General features: G+C 44.8%; 1 protein-coding gene across 2 annotated transcripts in view; it reads right to left on the minus strand.

Annotated features, from left to right (window-relative positions):
* The window catches only part of TXNDC9 (thioredoxin domain containing 9), a 175909-nt gene extending 155741 nt beyond the window's left edge, over positions 1–20168 (minus strand). The window contains exons 1-2 of one of the 2 annotated variants that reach the window (XM_069636686.1): positions 19938–20168; positions 10239–10473 (exon numbers count right to left, since the gene is read on the minus strand). In XM_069636686.1, the coding sequence (XP_069492787.1) occupies positions 10239–10427 (189 nt within the window). In that variant the 5' untranslated portion in view covers positions 10428–10473; positions 19938–20168. The remainder of the gene's footprint in view (positions 1–10238; positions 10474–19937) is intronic. The other variant, XM_069636687.1, reaches the window with a different exon arrangement.
* Between the last annotated feature and the right edge of the window lie 409 nt (positions 20169–20577).

The following is a 20577-nucleotide window of genomic DNA, read 5'->3' on the forward strand; positions in this document are numbered from 1 at the left end:
TAAAATGGCCTGCTGCGAAGAGAGCTGAGAGCTCGTGTCTTGCAAGGCCGATAGAATCCATGTCGGGTCAGCTGGAAATAGGAGTGGGAGGCTGGGGAACGTGGGGCCATTACTCAGAAGCGCATCAAAGGGCAACACCGGAGTGAGAACAGCGCAGAGAAGGCAAAGGGACACGAACGGTGGAGCTACTCCCAGTGAGGATCCCACAGAGGAGAAACCCACGGAACACAAAGTCAAGGAACCGATAAACCCTCTCACAGAGATAGATGCCAGTAACATAGCATCTACAGCGCCGCACATTGATGTGGCCAATGAATTGACTAGTGAAGCACAAATAAATAAATCACCCGATGAAATATCAGCAGAGGTGGGAGATGAGACGATTATCGAGCCGCCGCCCGCACTCAATGGTAGTGGCTGGGTAAGCCTGAACGAAACGGGGCAAAAGACACAGACTGCGGAAGATGTGGGGCTGGTTGGAGAGATGCACGCAGATGGCCCATTTAAATTACGAGCATAAGTAGAACAATCTTTGGAAAAGTGCGATGCAATGATCTCTCCCGCGAAGGCTGACACTTCCGGATCAAAGCAAGATAGCCCACCAGAATTTGGAGATCGTATTGGAAATGCATTCAACTCCCAGGCAAACCCCAATCCGGAACCTAAGTAACCTAAGCAAACCATCACCAACTATGGATGATTCATCACATGAAAAAAACACTGCCATACGAAGCTATACATGCAGATGATATAGCCGGAACCCCGAATGCGGCCCTATATGACCGTCTTCATCAGCTTCTGACAACAAGATGGATGAATCGGGAGATTTAAATTCAATAACTGACAAGACGCTTGGAGAGAAAAATTTAAGTGGGGGGAAATGACCCGACCTCCGAAACACAGAAAAGGCCTTACAAGAGGGAAAATCCATGAAGTGTAATCCTATAGACCAACCAAGAAAGGGACTTACCCCTGTGAAAAGTGGCAAGGGTGGGAGATTGAAGCAGGGAAGGACAACTCAAAAGCAACAGTTGTACAAAATACCACTGATTAATCTGTCCAAAATCAAAGGTCAAAAGAAAAAAGTCTGCCTACAAAACGACTTTGACAAAGGCAGATTGCATAAAAAGCTATTTTGGACTGAGAGTTTTAAAGGAAAAGCACACAGAGGAAGAAATCTCTGATGCGGATTTATTAAACAGCGTTTTACACACGGTTGACTACGATATCCCACTCGGTAAGGAGCGAGAGAGCACCCGTGGTCAGGATTCGGAGGAAGCCAGCTATACGCCTGTTAGATGGCACTTAAAGAAAGCCTTGCTTCCACAGGGACCAACTAGTGGAAGGACTCCATCTACCTCACCTTTGTCGTAAGTACGTGAGGTTGAGGCTGAGACCAGAAACAACTGCCACTAGCACCCAGACAACACAACTACTAACAGAACAGACGGCAACAAAATGAACGTCAGTTGCAACTCAGACAACAGTTCCATTACCTGAACCAAAGCTATTGAAAAGATCTGCAGTTGGGATACAAACGGACATAAACTCTACTAAAAACAACGAAAAGGATTCAACTGCAAAAAAAACAAAAAACAAACACAAGATCCTTGCAAACTAAAACGCCCCCACTGTCCACCATAATAGCTACAAGCAGAAGATGCAGTGAAGGCACTTTAACATCGAGTATAGACACACCACAAAAAATAGACTTAATGTCCATAATGTCGACGATAACCATTGCTCTAGCACCCTTCACAAAGCTATATGAGGCTTTAAATGATACAGTAAGGGACCAGACCTAATTGGATTGCTCTGATGAACACTAAATTAACTTATCTAGAAGGATATGTAGTAGCGAAAGATGAGCTATTAAAAAAACAAGTTGAAGAACCAAGCGAGAATCCGATTGGATACACTTTACCTTTGACCTCCGATTTGAAAAAGACGAAAGTGACAGAGGTGACAAAAAACCTGGCCTCTAAAGAAACGATAGGACATTTTAAAACTTCAGGAAATTTTAAAACTTCAGGAAAGGAGGCCCAAGTGGGGCTGGAGACAAAGAATAAGCAGTTAAAACAGCAGAAAGAAAAAGTGGCCATGAACCAGACGGGGAAAGTGAAAGAGGCAGGAAACAAATCCAGCTTCACATTTGGAATATTTACCAACCAAAAATCAATCTTGAGTAACCAACAGGTTTCATTAAGTGCTGAGAGCACTAATGGTCAGTCCAAACAAATAAGAAAGAAATTCTGCACAGAGAAGGATATCAAGAAAATAAATAAAACCATCACTAACTTTAGTCAACCAGCAGATATCACAATAGACTCAAGAAGTGACATAAGCAAATGGAGTGTATATACAGTTGATGAATACGAAACAGAAAATAAATGCATCTCCAAGATTCAAAAGAAAAGCAGTGATATTGGATCTCACCAATATGGAGTTGGAACCTAAGAAGAAGGTCTGCATCATAGAAAAGGAGCCGTTAGTGGCTCAAAAGGCTCAACCTATACCAAAAGAAAACGAAGCAAAAAAGCAGGAAGAAAGGCTGTTTAAAATAGGAAAGAAAAAATTAACCCCTGAGGAAGGCAAGCTGACAGAAAGACATACCAGCCCGGAAAGAAGCTCAAGGGAATAAAGACACCACATTGGTTACTTCACCTAGAAGCAAATCCAGGAACAACTCGACAAGAGACTCGCCCCTGAAATGTCGTAGACGAAGGAAGAGCAACGAGCGAAGGCAAAGGACCCCAAAAAAAAGAGCAAAAAGAAAAACCCCAGTCGTTAAGAATAAAAAGCTCCTGTATATTTCGTCTTGAACGAAAAAAAAGGTTTAAAGATGACCCGATTCTAAATAGGAATACAATCATCAGTCTATTTAAACAGATACCAAGGTTACGAGACATACAAAATCGAGATTTATGGATGGTAGAACCTTGTGAAACAGGGAGAAATTACTGCTCGTACCTACACATCAAGTCAGAAGTTATAAGAACGATGCTACAGCAAGAAGCAACAAATCTCAATATCCTTGGATATGAATTGCGAGAATCACAGACCCATGCTGCAAAAGTAGAGGAAGCAAAACAAAAAAAACATCAAATAAAATCCCCCAAAAAAACAAACTGAAAATCCAAGGACACGATTGGGGTGAAATGGATATGACCAAAATCAAAAGCAGTCAAGGAACAAGAAAAGGAAAACCAAGACAGAAGTAGGAGAAGAAAATCGTCCTACAAAAGAAATTATTGGACTGAACAGTCGCAAAGATATTTAGAAGATTAAGGAGAAGATGAGTACAACCCTACAAGGATATCAAGGAGAAGGATCATCTTTCTGGGATAAATACAGCTCAGAATCGGTTGTTGAACAGTTACATAACATAAGAACTGAGAGCAGACCGAAACATGAGAACATAGGTGTGCCTAATCGCCCAGCAGAAATTCTGAGGAGCTCACCACCGCATTGGTCATGGAAATCCACAGACATGCAAACAAAGAAACACAATTAGCAATCACAAAGGCCGTACCGGATCTTGCAGGATGACCAACTTGCAAAAGCATGTTCCTTCCTTCATAGATATGGCCTCTTGGAACACGAGAGTTTTCACTCACCTAACTGCGAAAAGCGATGTTAATTTGGGGCAACGGGACTTATTATGTCTCCAGGAGACATGGCTATTACATAAACCGGAGATGGATGGATATTCAACATTCGCCAAACCAGCGAAATAGGAACCGATGGGACGTCCTACAGCCAGCCTACTTACAGCAATAAGGGCAGGCAGTGGCATGGAGGTGATGGAACAGATGGACTCTCCTGACCAATTTCAAGTCCTAATAATATCCTGGAAATACACAGATACAATGTGTAAAGAAAAGGCAGAAAAGATACTACTAATTAACACCTATTGGAACCGGGAAACAAGTGTGGATGAACAATACTTGGAAAATATCATCATCATTTTAGATGAAGCTGCTGAAAACCAGTCTTGCAACCACACAATCACAGGGGACTTCAATGCCATATGTAAGAACATTGGAAATCAACGATCATACCTACCGAAATCTGCACCGACCCTGAAACGAGGCGAGAACCTCTAAAACATTTTGGGGATCAAGAGACCTGCATAACTTGCATTGGTTACAAACAGACACAAATTTGGAGATCCCTTCCTGGCAAAGAGCGGAGCAATCAGGACACTTGATCACACATTTGTGTCAAAGGAGCGGCTGGGAATGACGCTCAGTTTTTCCGTGGTAAGGACTTCAAACAGCGATCATAATTTGCAACATACAAGATAGTCCAATCCACTCCACAAAAACCACCAACAGGTTTTTAAATCATGAACTGGATGTGAACAGTAAAGGCTCCAGGTTAAAAATTGACAGAGAATGCGATTAAGCAAATCGTTGAAAAGTATACGACCACAATGTCAGGTAAGGCCTATACAACAAAAAAGACAGACGCTGGTGGACTACACACTCCTGCTAAAAAAAATTATAAAGACGTCTAATAAAATCAAGGAGAGCCCAAAGAACCATCTCCACGCCTATAACCTGGAACTAGTAGCAAGAAGAAGATCCCTACGAAAATTAAAACGGATAGCAAATAGATCAGGAACACAAATGGCGCAAGAAAGTTGGAAAAACGCTAATAGGAACTATAAATCCTTGATAATACAAAAAAGGTACTCTCTGTACCAGGCAGACTCGGAACTAATGTTAAAAAGACACAATGTGGAAAAAAAAATCAAGAGTTCCGGACCTTAATAAAGGGCACCATGACGTCCTGTAATAACGCACATCAAAATAGTGTGGGAGAAGCGACTTGGATGTCCCATTTCGCCAACTTATATGCACCACTGCCAGTGACGGAGAGAGTTAGCATGCAAAAAAAGAAAAGGGGGATGAAGTCTACATGGAATATTACAACAAAGGAAGAAGATATCCTAATGAAAATCAAAAAACGTAATAATTCCAGGGCCCCAGGACCTGATGAGATCACGAATAGTGACTTGAAACAACATCAGGATATATGGGCCCCCCTGATTAGCAACATCTTTAAGAACTGTAACCAGGAACAAAAAATACCAGCATCGCTATAGTGGTCCCAATTTCTTAACGTGGAAACCGAGAGAATCCTTGCCATTACCACCTTATATCCTTATTGGGAAAATTTACGGCGGGCTCGCCTTGGAAGCATTTCAAGCCTGGCTCAAAGCAGAAAATCTGGGCGATCCATTCAAGACAGGATTCGTAAAGACAACAATCAAAGCAAAGGCTAGGCAGACCGGACAACCTATATAAATATATGAAAAGCTGGAAGCCATGAAATGCCCCGTCTCTATTATGGGCACGATCCAAACCCTGTACCAGGATATGTCGATCAAAGTAAGGCTTGGGCAAGATGGATTTGTTGTCGAAGGAAATATCTACCTTTAGAGGAGTGAAACAGGGATGCTCTCTGGCTCCTGCATTGTATAACGCCTATATCGCTGACTATGCAGATTATGAGAAGGAAATAAGACCCCCCCCCACCCCCCCAACCATTGGTGGCGCAAAAATATTGCGCTTGTTATTTGCAGACAATATCATCTTGCTTGATAACACTCCAATTGGCCTGCAAAGACAGCTCTCAAACCTGATTGCATATCTGAAGCGGAACAATCTAAAGCCAAATCCCGAAAAAACCAAGATAATGTCCTGGGAAGGCAACAAAAAGAAGAGTCATAACAAATTGAATTGGTTCGCTGAAGGTGTAAAATTGGATAAAGTAAATAACTTTAAATACCTGGGAGTCATGATGTGCACGAGCGACGCAGAAACTGCAATGCAAAACCTGCTATGGACAAAGGTGAAAACTTTAACCACCCAAGCACGGATGATAGACAAAAAGTATGGGAAATTTTCACTACTGGCAGTAATCAACTTCTACAAAACAAAGGTGGTACCATCGATCCTATACGGAGCAGACACAAAGTTTCTATTACCAGAAACATTTTGGATCAAACGCGAGAGCTACTTCTGGAAGAAAGTCCTCAACTTGGCACAATCAACACCGATGCCACTTCTAAGGAGGGAATTATGCCTTGCATCACGAAAGGTGATCCAGGAGAGAAACATGCTAATGCTATTTCGAAATGTCCAACTGGAGAACAAACCAAAAGCATTAGAGCTGGTGAATAAAGAAATGATAGCTGGCAAGATCCAAGTATTGAAAGACTGGAAGTTGAGAAACATAGGCCTACTGGAAGACATAAATGTCTCGGAAGATACACTTGAAACAAATCCAGATAAAATATCTAAAAAACTTTTTGAAGCGGACTGGATCCGGACGGAAGACATAGCAAGATCATATAAATTGACGAAAGATTTTCCAACAGTCCCAAAAAAAAAAAACTATATGATACTAGAAACTACTTGAAAAAGTTCCCGGATAAAAGGCTGGGTAGAACATTCCTGAGATTTCGGCTAAATCAACTAAAAACTAATGAAATCCAATTCATAAGGAAACGTTCAGCAAACAACAAGTGTAGATATTGTAAATCTGCTGAGATAGTAGAAACGAGTCGACATCTCCTCATTGAATGTGAAGGAGCAAGGACACCAAGATCTGTTTTTCTAGGAAAAATAATGCAATCCTTCACCACTTTAAACAGAGAATAATTGGTGAACGGCCTTTAACGAAGGAGAAAATATCAAAAGTGTGATAGCGGTGGCATCTTTCTTTAAAAACATTGAGCTGACGACAAAATAAATTAAATATCAGGAACTCTCCACTTGCCCAAATTGCGGTAGACTCTAATGAGGGAGAAGACTTTTGAAATGTGACAATGGTTGTGTCCGCCTTCTAAAACCTGAGCTGCCTACAACACAAAGTGAACATTGAGAAGAATCCTTATGGAGTAATAAATAACAGAAAGAATAGTCATAACAAACTGGCCTATGGCAGAACTAGGATCATGTAAGGAAATCAATAGGGCCGGTTGCTGCAATACCACAAAAGGACAAAAACCGGTTCGGTACATTGGACTTTTTTTTATTTTTATCTTTGTAAAAATTGTTTGTACAATTGAATCAAATAAAAAAAAAAAAGAAAGATAGGGAAACAAGGTGGGCAACCATTGAACCTGAACGTTATTCTATTGTGTGGGTCCTGAGGAAATTCAGACCATACCTCTATAGAACTATATTCAAGCTTCAAACTGACCACCAACCTTAAGGTGACAGATGCAGATGAAAAGAGAAACATCAAAAATGTTCAGGTGGTCCATAAGCCTACAAAGCTTTTGACTTCACCATTGAGCACAGGTCAGGTACCCAACATAAGAATGCTGATGGTCTCCTCCAGAAAGTATGACCGACTGGATCAAGAAAGCCACCCAGGAGTGGATTAGATCTTCCTGTAACTACTTTGGAGTGTGGGGGGCAGATTTATCATGTTTATGCGCCATCTCCTCTCCTAGTGAGACCCCGAGCCCTTTCTGCTGGACTTCTGGACCTTTTTCTTTCAATCCTGAATGAGTGGAGCCTTTTCCCCTCATTCATTCAGGTGGGCTTTGTCTTTCAACTCTATTCTTTGTAGGCTACTTGTACTATGGAGTCGGTCTGCTCCATATCCCTTAAAGGCATCTATGGTTTTACGACTGCAGCGAACAGCTTCTTATGGGCAGTGTTGCTGAGGACCGTTATGATCCCCCTTTAAGATCATTTTTCTATATCCTCAAGTAACTACAGTTTTTATACTTTGTCTCCCTCGCAAAACTCTATAGTCCGAGAGATTGGCACATATAACCTTCAGTGGAGTGCCAAAGGGATACCTAGTATCCCCCTTCTCTGTGCTCCTGTAGACAATCACCGAGTTATGGCTGGTGGCAGTGGACGTGTTCTACCAACTATTGTATATGTTTTATACCGCAGCTATGTCCATAGCCTCGGTAGTGCACAATAGGGGCACCCAAGTACCAACTTGGGGGCCTCCCTTTTTTCGCCATTACTAGCGTGGTTGTTCTTGGTTAGCCCTTCTACCATTCTGGGAGGGGGAGGTCAGTGAGTTTTGCCTTTGGCAGGAACCTGTAGGTATTCCCACTTAGGGTCCACAGTGTCTGGGCAGGCAGGAAGTGGGGGAGGACTTTTCCACCCCCCCTGTTCTTGGTCTACCAGAGTGCCTGAATAGGTACAGTTCCCACAGTGGGTCTGGGTATCCTGATTGGACAGCAAAACGCCCCTTTCTGTAAAACGCTGAGAGAGATTGCAGAGGAGTGTGTGCTGGAACTGTATAAAAAGGCATGGCTTCTGGAGTGCAAAGCAAGTCGACCACTGGAAGCTGATGTAACGGTAGAAGACAACCAGAGCCGCTTGCAGACCCTTTGCAACACGATGAAGCAAACACTGCGGTCCAGGCCCTGTTTTCTGTGCGACTCCTTCCCTTTGGCTGATGGGAACAACCAGTCTCAAGACTAACTTTGAAACGGGCCATCTCCCAAGGTCCTAGGTGTTTCCAGAACTGCTGAACCCCAATACAAGGAGACCTGCTGCCCATTTCGAGTGCATCGTCATGGAAAGGCTGAATCCGTCCAAATTTTTGCTGAACCCATAAAGACACTCCAGAGATCTGATCCAACTCGCCCAGAACCCCTCGCCAGAGTGTGGGACAGCTGACTGGGCAATCAGTGTCCTTTGTTGGCACTGCAGAAAAGGCACCAAAACTGCAGAGTGAAACAAGAAGTTGCTAAAAGCCGTGCCACATGTGCTCCCTCGAGACTGCTGCCGAGAGATCCCAGCCATTGTCCTGCCTTCAGTCACCAGACCAAGGAATCCGCAGGTCAGGTCCAGAGCTCAACATCGCAGAGCATCCAGCACAAAAATGTTCTTCTAACCTAAGGAACTGTGGGGGAAAAGGTATTGCTCATCTGATTCCAGGAAGTCGCTGGAGTGCACGTAGAGGTGTCCAGGGCAACCCCCTCTTACCTCGGACCCAAACCGCTGCTTGTGTCCCCTTTCTGAGTCAGTTTTAACGTCTCCTTTTTTAGTAGTTAACTTGCTGCTTCAATAACTCAAGATACTGGAAGAATTCCACAGGAACTCTTCGTAATTTGCCTATTGTCAAGACTGCAAGCCCTCTCCAGACTGCCTTTAGCTAGAGTTGTGTTTTTGAAATTAAAAGACATACTAAGTGAAGAAACCATCTCTAGAACCTTGAACAAAGTTCATGCTACACTAACTAAACATTTTCCTCCCTTTAAGTGACTTTGCTATATGTATGCAGAGTAAATGATCCGTATAAACCATTGAAAAGCGCATGAGTGTGCAATAACCGAAAATATGATAACATTGTCTTTTCCCTTTCTAACATTGCTACAAATGTAACCGCGAAATAACACAAAAATGAAAGTGCCCTTTGCAGTGTATTATCAGTATTCCTAAGTGTTCTAACGTAATCGTCTGAAGTATTTAAAGTGATTCTGGTGTAAAAATAATAGATATATACTATATAAATATAAGTTTAAGTGCTTCTTTGTTGTGCCTGTCTGGCTAAGATTCAGTGTACTTAACTACAGCTCACATCTTCCTCTCAAGATAGGCCTGACTGCTTTGCCACTCTACCAAGGTCCTGAGCTAGAACAGACTGATACAGTTGGGGCTCTACAAACCACTGGCATAGCTTACTAAAGTCTTACTACCAGTAGGACTTCAGGAAAACTCACGTAACACATACCAACATATGTTATTCTTCAATACACCCTACAAATGACTCCAGTAGAAATGCTTCAATGTAGGTCTTGTTTGTCATCATTTGCTTTCTGGCTCTAAAGTGGTTAGGCTCTGTTAGCAATTTATTCCAATTCAATATTGTATGCAAAATGCTTTACAGATTGTAGTAGGAGTATAGTGGGCTACACAATTTTTACTAGCAATTGGCTAGTGAAAATTGGCCGTTGACTAAGAAATAGTGTGATGTGTGTAAATGGCCGATTGAGGGAACCAGTAACTTTAGGCCTAGCTATAAGCTTGCACACTGGAATTTTTACAGCTCAGTATAGTGGCAAGAATTTACAAAAAACGTAGTTGTATTTTTTGCATTCCAGTTAACCAGAGACACTGTGCTGAGGCCGCTTTCTCTTTCTCACACAGACTGAAACATGTGGTACTAAACTGCCAGTAAATCTGACTGAAAAGTAAATAAAACCAAATCCTTTACAAAACAAAACAGATGGAACCCAAGAAGCTTACTTGTTTTTGCTGCTGTGCTTTCTTTAAGGCTGCAAGCCTTCTTTCTTTCAGGCGCTCCAGATCGTCGTCATCCATTTTGTCATATTTATTAATCTCTGCATCAAGCTGCTGTTCCATCATGTTGGCCGTCTGCACCATCTGATTCTCCAACATTTTGGCAAACATTTCAGCAGACCCTGCACTTGCCATTTTTCCAAAGGGCTTTGCACAGTAATAAAAAAATATTTTTTTAAATCTGATTAAAATGAAAAAAAAAACATTGTGAGAATAAAAAATGGTTGATTTTCAAAAACATTTCTAAATCTGAGCATGCATGTATGTATGCATCTTATTCTCTTCTTTTTAGAGTGAAGTGGGGTTTAGCAGTCGTTCACCCCCACTACCTCCTCCCCTACCCCTTTCCCCTGGCTATTGGGTCCTTTAATCTGTAGGACTGTACAATTTATAGACACACTTTACCCTAATAATCAACTTTGGGAAAAAATGACAGATGTTGTATTACTGGTGTTCTAACATTTGTTAATTATATATATATATATATATATATATATATATATATATATATATATATATACATATATATATACACACACACTGCAACATGTGTTTTATTAATTATCTGTGGCGCCTGAATTACTTTCCGATACAATTTGTTCTAGCTTAGATATGGTTTACATCTAAAACCTTTCACACTTCCAGTTTATGAATGCTCCATACATAAAACATACTTCTATCATGAAAAACATGTTGAACAGTAATTAACCTTTTCATAACAAACTTTCGGTCAACAATTCATATAATTTAAGAATGTACTTTGCAAGAGCCATTATTAAGGATGTTTGATCAAATACTGCCAAAGGTTTTTCTTAAATAACTCTCAAGCAGAGTAAGCAAATCTGCTTTGAAAGAAAAAAAAAAAAAGGCATCCAGGGCAAGATTATTAGTTGTCGTTACGCACCCAACAATTAAATGCCTTAACGTCTCAAGTATCAAATACAAGAATTGAAACGCAGTTAAAGCCAGAGGACGAATTAATTCAGACCAAAACAAAGTGTGCCTGTGCTTTCTAAAGAGAAGTCGCCAATTGTTACAACTCCTGCGGTTCAACCTCATAGGCCGTTCAAAATGAGGAATTCCATACCCTGGAAACGGCATGCCACTGCTCCTTTTCTCCAGCACTGGAAGCTGCGTTGGAGGAGAGCAGCAATCGCTTTCACACGCGTCTTATGCCATGGTAACACCCGTAACACCAGCGCGGGCACAATGTCAGCTGATTGCTGCCGTCGGCCCGCCTCCGCCTACTCTTTAAAAGCGTAACCAAGTAGAAGCTTGCTGCTTCTGATTAGCGACTCTCCAAAATCGCATATTTTCTTGGTACGTCTCATTACCGCTGACCCGGCTTGCTTTACGGACGGTTTCTCGGCTTTGGCCCTTATCAGTATTTTCATCATGGACTGCTAATCTTCATCTAGTGTTCAGCTATGATAGGTTTGCTGCTTCAGACACCATCTAAGGTACTTTCCACTTACCTTTCCAGCAGTCCTCTGTGCTTGACTCCCGTTTGCCTGCCTTTTCGGGCTTGTTTTGAGGTACGCTCCTACTTAACTCTGTTCCAACAAATAACTGTTTCTGTGTTACGAACTCGGCTCCTGCAACGGATTGCTTACGCCTCTGGCCCCAGTGTTTTGGCGACTTGGTTTAGACTCTCCTTTGAAGCCTCCCAGAGTCTTTCTTTACTCCTCCCTCGACTAGTTTCCTTTCTACTGTCAGCTCCATGATCTTCATTGTTCTGCTCCATACGGTCATTCTACAACTTGAAGCCTTCCTACTAAGCACCACAGCAATTGTTCCTACCTTAACCGGACCTGCAGCATTGGTCATCCTCTCTCCGAACATTTATCGGGACACATGCTCACCTCTATAATTGACACTTATTGTTACAAACGGATTCCTGTGCACATCCAGGACGCTCTGCAAGGACATTCTGTGTACCAACCCGGCTCTAGTGTGGCCCTCGTGTCGCTCCGGCATAGGTTCCCATACTAACCTTCCCTGTTTGTTCATTTATCCCAGTCGTTGTTTAGGATTCCGTCATTTACTCATCACCTCCTCCTGCAGTCCATTCACACCTGGTAAGAAAGAGCGCCTCATTCTTATGTAGGCAATTCTTATCCTTGTCAGGGGTTAAATTGTCATTACTGTTATTTTAGGTCCTGGAGAGGAGGCCGTCCCGACACACCTCACACCCAGGTATTCATCGCATTATGGAGAATAGTACACAATCATTGCATTGAATCATTGTGCCTTTCCTTGCATCCTTGGTTACCGGCAGTGTGTTCTTCCTGCTCTTTTGTGTGATTTGTCCCTTTGGCGGGTTACACTCAACCGCAGAGGGGTGTATCATAAAAAAGAAGGAGGCCTGGGTTAAGGTATAACCCAGGCTCTTCGATCAAGACGATCATGTCCCAAAATTGGCAGTCGCTTCTGCTTCTCTGGAGCCCTTGGTTCGGTGAGTAACACCAATGCAGATGGCTGAAAATGCAACCTTTGAATACAAAAACACAAGCACTCGCTTTGTGAGAAAAAATACTTAAGAACTACCATTTACGCTGGGCTATGTAGCGTGTGTGTGGTCATCCGACCTAGTGACACAGCGACAAGCCAAGTCGCATGACCAAAGCTTATTGGCGCGTAATGCACGCCCACATTAAGTAGTCCATTGTCTGCCCTGAGGCAGAGTGGACGTGGGATCATTTGATGCGCGCGTAGGCCCACGCACACACTGTCAATTCGGATTACAGATCCGACACAGATGACTAGGCGGTAAGCCCCGCGGCCGCCACTGTCAGGAAACAGTCAGTGGTCAAGCACAAGTTACGTCGCATCGTTGGACAGGGTTCTTCTTCGCTTCTCAAAGTTCCCAAGGATGTCCCTTCCCACCCATGTAAGAGGAGCCTTTTGTCTGCCAGATCACGTTTCATCAAAATCCCCATGTGCGGCATGTCTTTTCGTGCGCGTTGGGGATCGCCATGGAGGCGACGGCGTCCTGCACACCCGTCACACCATACGCCACTACGGCAGGGGCGCGTTTTGCGGGTCAGGTGATTTCCCCCACTTAAGCACTGTCTGACCTTGTTACGGTGCATCTGAATTATCAGGAAGCTACCCTTGTGCTACGCTCCTTTCCTACGACTCTTCTGGCTTTTGAAACCTTGCTTGCCTACTGGATTGCTCACGTTTTGTCGCAGGTAATTAAAGAAGCGTCTGGTCTACGATGCGTAACTTCCCCCGGACTATCTTTGTGCTTCACGTCTTGTACCTAGACGGCCTACCTAACGCCAACTCAGATTGTCCTTGGATTCCCTTGCGAACTGTCTTGCTTTTGCCCGCTCCCAATCAACACGGAACCCGCTCAGGATTCGCTTTTTTGTTTCTTCAATTCAGAGTTGTTGGTTTCGGTGCTCGTACTAGAGACGGCCTTAAGAGCACTTTTCCGGACTTTGTAGGCGTCCTCGTGCCGTCAGGTCAGGGGACTCCTGTCAAAGACCATTCAAGTATCACCACCTGCAAAGAACATTGATACCTTCAGTCATAGCGGACCGCCTCCTACCGTAAGAAATCCCACATACCTGTGTTTATTGTCTTGTAGTTGCACCACGTTGGGATATCTAACTGCTCTGTCTGGTGACAGGGTAACACCAGCTCCACTCTGTGAACAGGGATCCCATCTCCAAGTTACTATCAAGGGGATTCCTTGCTGTAAATACCGTAATATACAGGTTAGCCTTCCAAGTATCCCTATTGTATTTACATTGAAGAATTGCTAACCTGGTGCATTTCTTTTTATACAGCCAGCTGTGTCCCGGAAGCGTCCAACTCATCTTTCGGCCAATAGATCCCTCGGTCTGTCCTTAGGTACATCTGAGGGGTACATTGGCAGGAAGAATGTGTCATCTACACGACAAGTTCAACTGCCAGTCCTAGCATTCATCCCAGAGCTAGGGGGGTTCTGACAACCACCCACGCACCTCACCTGAGCAGCTCTGCATGCTCGCCGGGCTACATAGGCAGTTCCTTCCCCGATCAGGCCAACGGCGCGACAGAAGCCTTGAGAAGCGGGGCCTCCATTTGCTCAACAGCCCGCCTGCTTTTGCCCCTACTCCGCTGTGCACAGGGGTGCACGTGCAGCGTTTGACAAGTAGCTGATCGAGCCCAGCTGCACCAGCTTAACGCACATGGTGTGCTCAGCTATGCTGAGTCTAAGGCAGCAGGCCCCACTGTGCAGGAAAAGGGCCCCAGCCACCGGGAGCACCCAACAAGCTCAGGGGATTATATAGGCCCTGCAGACCCAGGGAGAATAGAGGACTCCTAGGAACGCTGCTCACAACCCACTAACACCTTGGGGGCATGCCTAGTAAGGGCACAGTTGTGCCCACACTGCCAGGTGAAAAATAATTAAGTGACACCACATGCCCCAGGTGAACATCAAAGGTTGGACGGCCCAGCCCAACGACAACATGTTTGACCCTTAACCGGATCAGGGCCCTGCTGTGCGCATGCCACAATGGAGGGAATGCTTTCCCGCCGCCGTCCCTGCTCCCCTTGGACACCAGACACCACCAGTCTAGGTCCGAGATGGAACAGGTAGATGAAGGAGTTTGACGCCTACCTCAATGCCCTAGGTCCACAACAGGACAAGTGCATCATACGGTTGCTCACCCTCACAGCCGACCCGGAAGTGTGGGACATCAATTTTGAGCTGCCAGAAGACATAGAATACAAGACCTTAAGCACACACTAAGAGAACATTTTGCAATAAGAAGGAATATAGATTACGAGAGACACATGTTCAACACCACAACGCAGCTTCCCTGTGAGAGCATGGATACATTTGTTACTCGCCTCAGATCCATGGGAAAACACTGAGTTTCACCTCTACACCAATGAGGAAGCCATTAAATCACAAGTAATAGCGGGATGTGAAGTAGATACCATTGAAAAAGAAACTGCTACAAGTACCACATCCTTGAGCAGAAATTCTCGTCCTAGCCAGCATGACTTCAGCAATTGACCTGCAGATATCCACCCCAAGCAAAACCCACATCTCTGCAGCGCCCATAATAACAGAGGAATCGGTAAACAAGCTCTTGACACACCAACACTCCGCACAAGAAGCAAAATGTGATTATTTTCAATGCTTCTGATGTGGCTACAACCTCACACATGATGGCTCCTGCCCAGCCATTCGCCAATTATGCTCAGCCTGTGGGGGGAGAGGACCACTTCAGAGTGAGGTGCCGGAACCCCACGACCTCCAGATTCAGTACAATGCAACAAAAATCACAGGTACACAAACCACCACCACGTCAGTAGCGCGAAGAAAGGCCCAGAGCTTCTGAGAAACGTCGCCGCAGAGAGGCGCCACGTTCGGACGAAGAATTCCCCATCCCCTGACACCAGTCGTAAAGGAAGGGGGCCGATTCATCACCTACACACGAATACACCATCCAAGAGCTAATCAGAGTCCCAGTCCAGTACAGATCGGAGAAAGAGAGGAGATTTGTACGCTCTGGGAAAGTCTGCAGCCTCGGAACATAGCCCTAGGCTAAGCTCAAGACTTTAATTTCCTCGTCGATTCGGGAGCCACAGTCAATGCCAAGCCAGAATGCAAATACTGCAAGCTCGCCCAAAGCCCCAAACTAAAGAAAGCACTAATATCCATAAACACATATGGGGCGAAGGAACCACTCCCATGCTTGGGAGCCTGCACAATCACCTGCAGACACAAAGACAAGCAGGACCGCATACTCATTCACGTTTTAGTGACAGAGGTCACAAGCGGATGTATACCGAGTGTTAAATCGGCTGTCCAGATGGGACTCATCCACATATTACACCAAGTCATGGTGGGCAAATACATTTCACCCGCCGCAAGGATAGTGACGAACTTCCCCAATCTATTCAAAGGAATCAGACTGCTGAAAGGGCAGACGATCCAGCTACACATTGATAAACCAGTAAAGCCAATAGCACAACACTTCTACAGCATTCCATTCAACATTAGGTCGAAAAAGGAACTGCTCGGCCTGGATGAAGCCAACATAATTGTACCAGCATCCGGCCCAGCGATATGGGTCTCCCCGGTGGTACCAGTACAAAAAAAAAAAAAAAATAAGGACTGTGTGTAGACATGCCTACACCAAACCAAGCCATACTCTGGGAACAACATCAATCCCCACGCATCACTGATATGATGCATCTGCTCAAAGGGGCTTAAGATTTTCCCCGGTTACACCTGAACAAGGGGTACCATCAAAATTGAACTCTTCGAGGAATCTAGGTACATTACAACCTTCACCATTCATCTGGGACTCTTCCGCTATAAGACCTTTAACTTTGGAATATCCTCAGCAGCAGAGATATTCCAAGAAGAGATCCGCAAAATAATCTGCTACATTCCAAACTGTATTAATTACAGTGATGATATCCTGATCTTCGGCCAGTCACAGGAGGCCCATGATGAAACACTGATGAAAGTCTGTTCGGCACTCAGCGACGCTAACCTGACATTAAACAAAGATAAGTGCGCCTTCACCAAGACTACACTTACATTTTGTGGACACATTTTCTGGAAAGGGCATCCAGCCAGACCCTGAAAAAATGTGGGCATTAACAGAAGCCCCTCGCTGAACAAAACATTGCACAAGTTATATCCTTCCTAGCGCTGGCAAGCGTCTGCACTCCTTATATGCCGGATTTTGCGTCCACAAGCACCCCACTGTGATCCCCAACTAAACAGGATGCTTGCGAGGCCGACACAACAGAAGGCTTTCGAGAACATTAGGAGAGACATCGCTGCAGCTATCTGCATGTCATACTTCAACCCAAACATGCATACCAAACTGACATTAGACGTAAGCCCCGTAAGTCTTGGACCCATTCTTGCCCAACATTCGAGCAGCAACCATGCACAATGACAGATAGTATCATATGCCAACAAGAGCCTCACTGAGGCTCAAAAGAGATAATTGCAGGCCGAGAAGGAGGCCCTAGCGCTGGTGTGGCCCTGCAAACACTTCCACCTGTTTCTATATGGCAAGCCATTAACCATCATCACGGACGGACCACCAGGCCTTGATCACCATTTATGGAAAATGACCGCTCAAATGCCACCCAGCATAGCAAGATGGGGACTCCGCCTGCAGGAGTACAAGTAAACCATCATTAACAAACAGGGAAAGACAAAAACCAGGTGGACTTCCTATCCAGTCACCCCATTACTGGTCCACTGTCGCCAAACAACCGAGCGGATGGATACATCAATTACATAATCCATCACGCAGTGCCACAAGCCATGGAGGTGGCAGAACTAGCAAGGTGTACCGCGGATGATGCAACCCTGGGCCTCGCAACCTCTTTCATCCTGAATGGGCGATGGAAGTCAGCCGAAGCAGCTATGCAGAATGACCAAGCTCTTGATGTGACGCTGCTTAGGTCTCCCGCAAGATCCAAGGATGAACTGTCCCTGTCCCCCTCATCTCCAATACTCAAAGGGGACCGGAACGTGCTGCCGGCACCCCTACACCAGCAAGCGATTTACATTGCACAAGAAAACCACAGGGGAATCGTATTGACGAATAAAGTATGGTTCCCCAGGATGGATAAACTGACTGAAAAAAAACACTAAAGTCATGCCATAAATGCCTTAGCTTGCAACCCCCGATCATTCCCGGGACCCTTACACAGGACAACTCTCCCATAAGGGGTATGGGAGGAAGTTGCGAATTGACTTATGGCCCACTGCGGTATGGGGAAGGTGTACTTGTAGTTCAGGGCGAGCACTCAAGGTATCCCGAAACAGAAATACTTCCTTCCACGGCCACCAAAGCTGTGATTCCTGCTCTGGATCAGATATTCTCTGCATACAGGGCACCCATTCACCAGTAAGGCCTTCCACAGCTTTGCTAATTACATTGGGTTCCACCACAGAAAAGTCACACCACTGTGGCCCCAAGCGAATGAGCCAGGGAACAATTCATGGCGAATGTCAAGAGGGCTATCAGGATAGCCAACATCAGACATATGCCCATTGAACAATCCCTGTGCCAGTTCCTACGGGATTACCAGAACATGACTCCATAGAGCATGTGTGGTGGCAGAGCTGATGTTTGGCTGACCGGTGTGCTCAAGGCTGCCCCAGGAGACCCACCTTAGTGAGGAGGGGCCACAAAGACAGGAGATGAGAAGAAAGGACAACAGGGAATAAGACAAAATGAATGAATATGCAGGCAACAGAAGGCAGGCACGAGAGGCCACATTAGAAGTTAATCATGTCCTGGTGCGGCAGACAAACCCTTCGACCCCATGCCCTTGACCATCACTAGCATGAAAGGATCCATGGTCAAGGCCAAAAGAGCAGGCTGGACAGTGACAAGGAAAAGCTCACTTCAGGAAAGCAGGCAGCAGCAGACCTCAAGGGGACGAAGCGTGGAGTGAAGAAGAAACCTGGGAGAGAGAGACATCTGGACAACCAGGAGACCAAGAAGAATCAGATGAAGAGGAACAAGGCCATCAAGAGGAGGAACAGGTCAGTGAGAGCGCACAACCCCGAGCCGAGAACAGGCCATTCCGCATCATTCGGGAGCCAAGAGGATGGATTAAATAAATGGTGTAGGACAAGGTTATTTTGAGGGGAGATTTACCATTGCGTGTGGTCATCCGACCTGGTGACACACGGCAGCAAGTCCAGCCTGGTCACATGATCAAAGCTAATGCGAGCACACATGATGCGCCAATAAAGTAGTCTATTTTTAACCATGAGGCAGAGGGGACGTGTGATAATTTGCTGCCCGCGTGAGCACTGACAATTCGGATTGCAGAACCGACAGGCTAGATTGTTTGATAACGGTGCAAATAATTAGTGTGTCCAAAACATGCTAAAGGTCTTACGTATGCCAGCAAGATAACACCTGGCACACTGGAGATAAAACACTGCGGTTCCTCTCCATCTAAAAACACCCACAACCTGACTATCCCGAGTGCTGAGCACCCAAAAGGTACCCAAAATACCAGAACCCGAATACCCAATCCAACATATCACGAGCCATAATCCTCAATCCCAAAGAAATGTCGGCCACAGGCACAGACTCTTGCCAAAAAAGTAATGCCTACTGGTCGTTCGCTAGGTGACAAACGCGGGTAGTCGTAGTTTTGACGTATCATGACCTCTCAAAAGATTCCCTCACCAGTCGTGAGCAGCTTATAATGTGTATTGCAGCTTTTGCACTTCTTATGGTTAGTACAAGTTTTAACAAATTGCATACTGTAAAGAAAAGAGTAGAACTGGGTGGCTCACGGCCGATGTGCTGCAATGTAAGAGCTCTGCTTGAATCGGGAAAACGTCTAGCTTCTATACACTGACAACTCCCGTGTTCAAGGATGTGCTTGTTTTGAATTTATTGTAGAGTTATTCTTGTTGAGTTAGCGTGCAGAAAACTTAATTCCCTCCAATTTAAAAAGCCGGTTTAAGCCCCCTCTCCTCCCTCCCCCTAACCCCTGCCAGACTTTCCTAGAGCCCATGTCTTTCTTGCTACTGGCCTCCACGGCGCTTCCTGCCGACATCCACGGCGATTCAGAACCCCCGAATTGTAAATCCAAAGCTACGTTAGACCGAGTGCATAACCAGGTACCTCTACTTACTGAATAATCAGACGTTTCACTGTTTACGGTTGTTGCGTCCTTCCAAAGATTTATTTTCTCAGTAGGTGATACACCAAACCACGTCCCTATGGTAATGTCTGATTTCTGTTCGAAAAACGGACCTTAAGAACCAGTGTTGACAGGTTAGAAGAAAAAAATAAGCTGAACACCTCTTCAAAACAAGGCTAAAACAAGCACACGCCCAACGAAATAAGATGAAAAAAATAGTGCACCTCTAAAACACGGTGGATAGGTCTCAAAAGTAAGAAAAATAAAAACGCAGCTATAACAACGCGTCCCTCTCATCACGTGACTTTTAGCAGTTCACGTTCTGTGTCCTTACTTCTTCCGCTACAGCCAGTCTCTCTCTAATTGTTTTCAATAAATTACATTTTTTTCTAGCGGGAGCATAGCCCCTGGAGGAGCCTCAACGAGCATATTACTTCATAGGCACGCTGGAGTTCCGAGTTAAGAAACTACTGCAAAGAAGTCCGTTGAAGGAAAAACCGTTTCTATAGGAAGCAGAACTTCGCACTGTGAACCAGATAGGAGACTACCCGATTTTTCAGCGAAAAATCGGGCTATTTTTCACTGTCTCCCGCCTGAAATAGCTGTAGCCCCAATGCATTCCTATGGGAAA

Source organism: Ambystoma mexicanum, chromosome 7p (assembly GCF_040938575.1).
Source record: "Ambystoma mexicanum isolate Mex_15411 chromosome 7p, UKY_AmexF1_1, whole genome shotgun sequence".
In the NCBI taxonomy this organism is placed as follows: Eukaryota; Metazoa; Chordata; class Amphibia; order Caudata; family Ambystomatidae; genus Ambystoma; species Ambystoma mexicanum.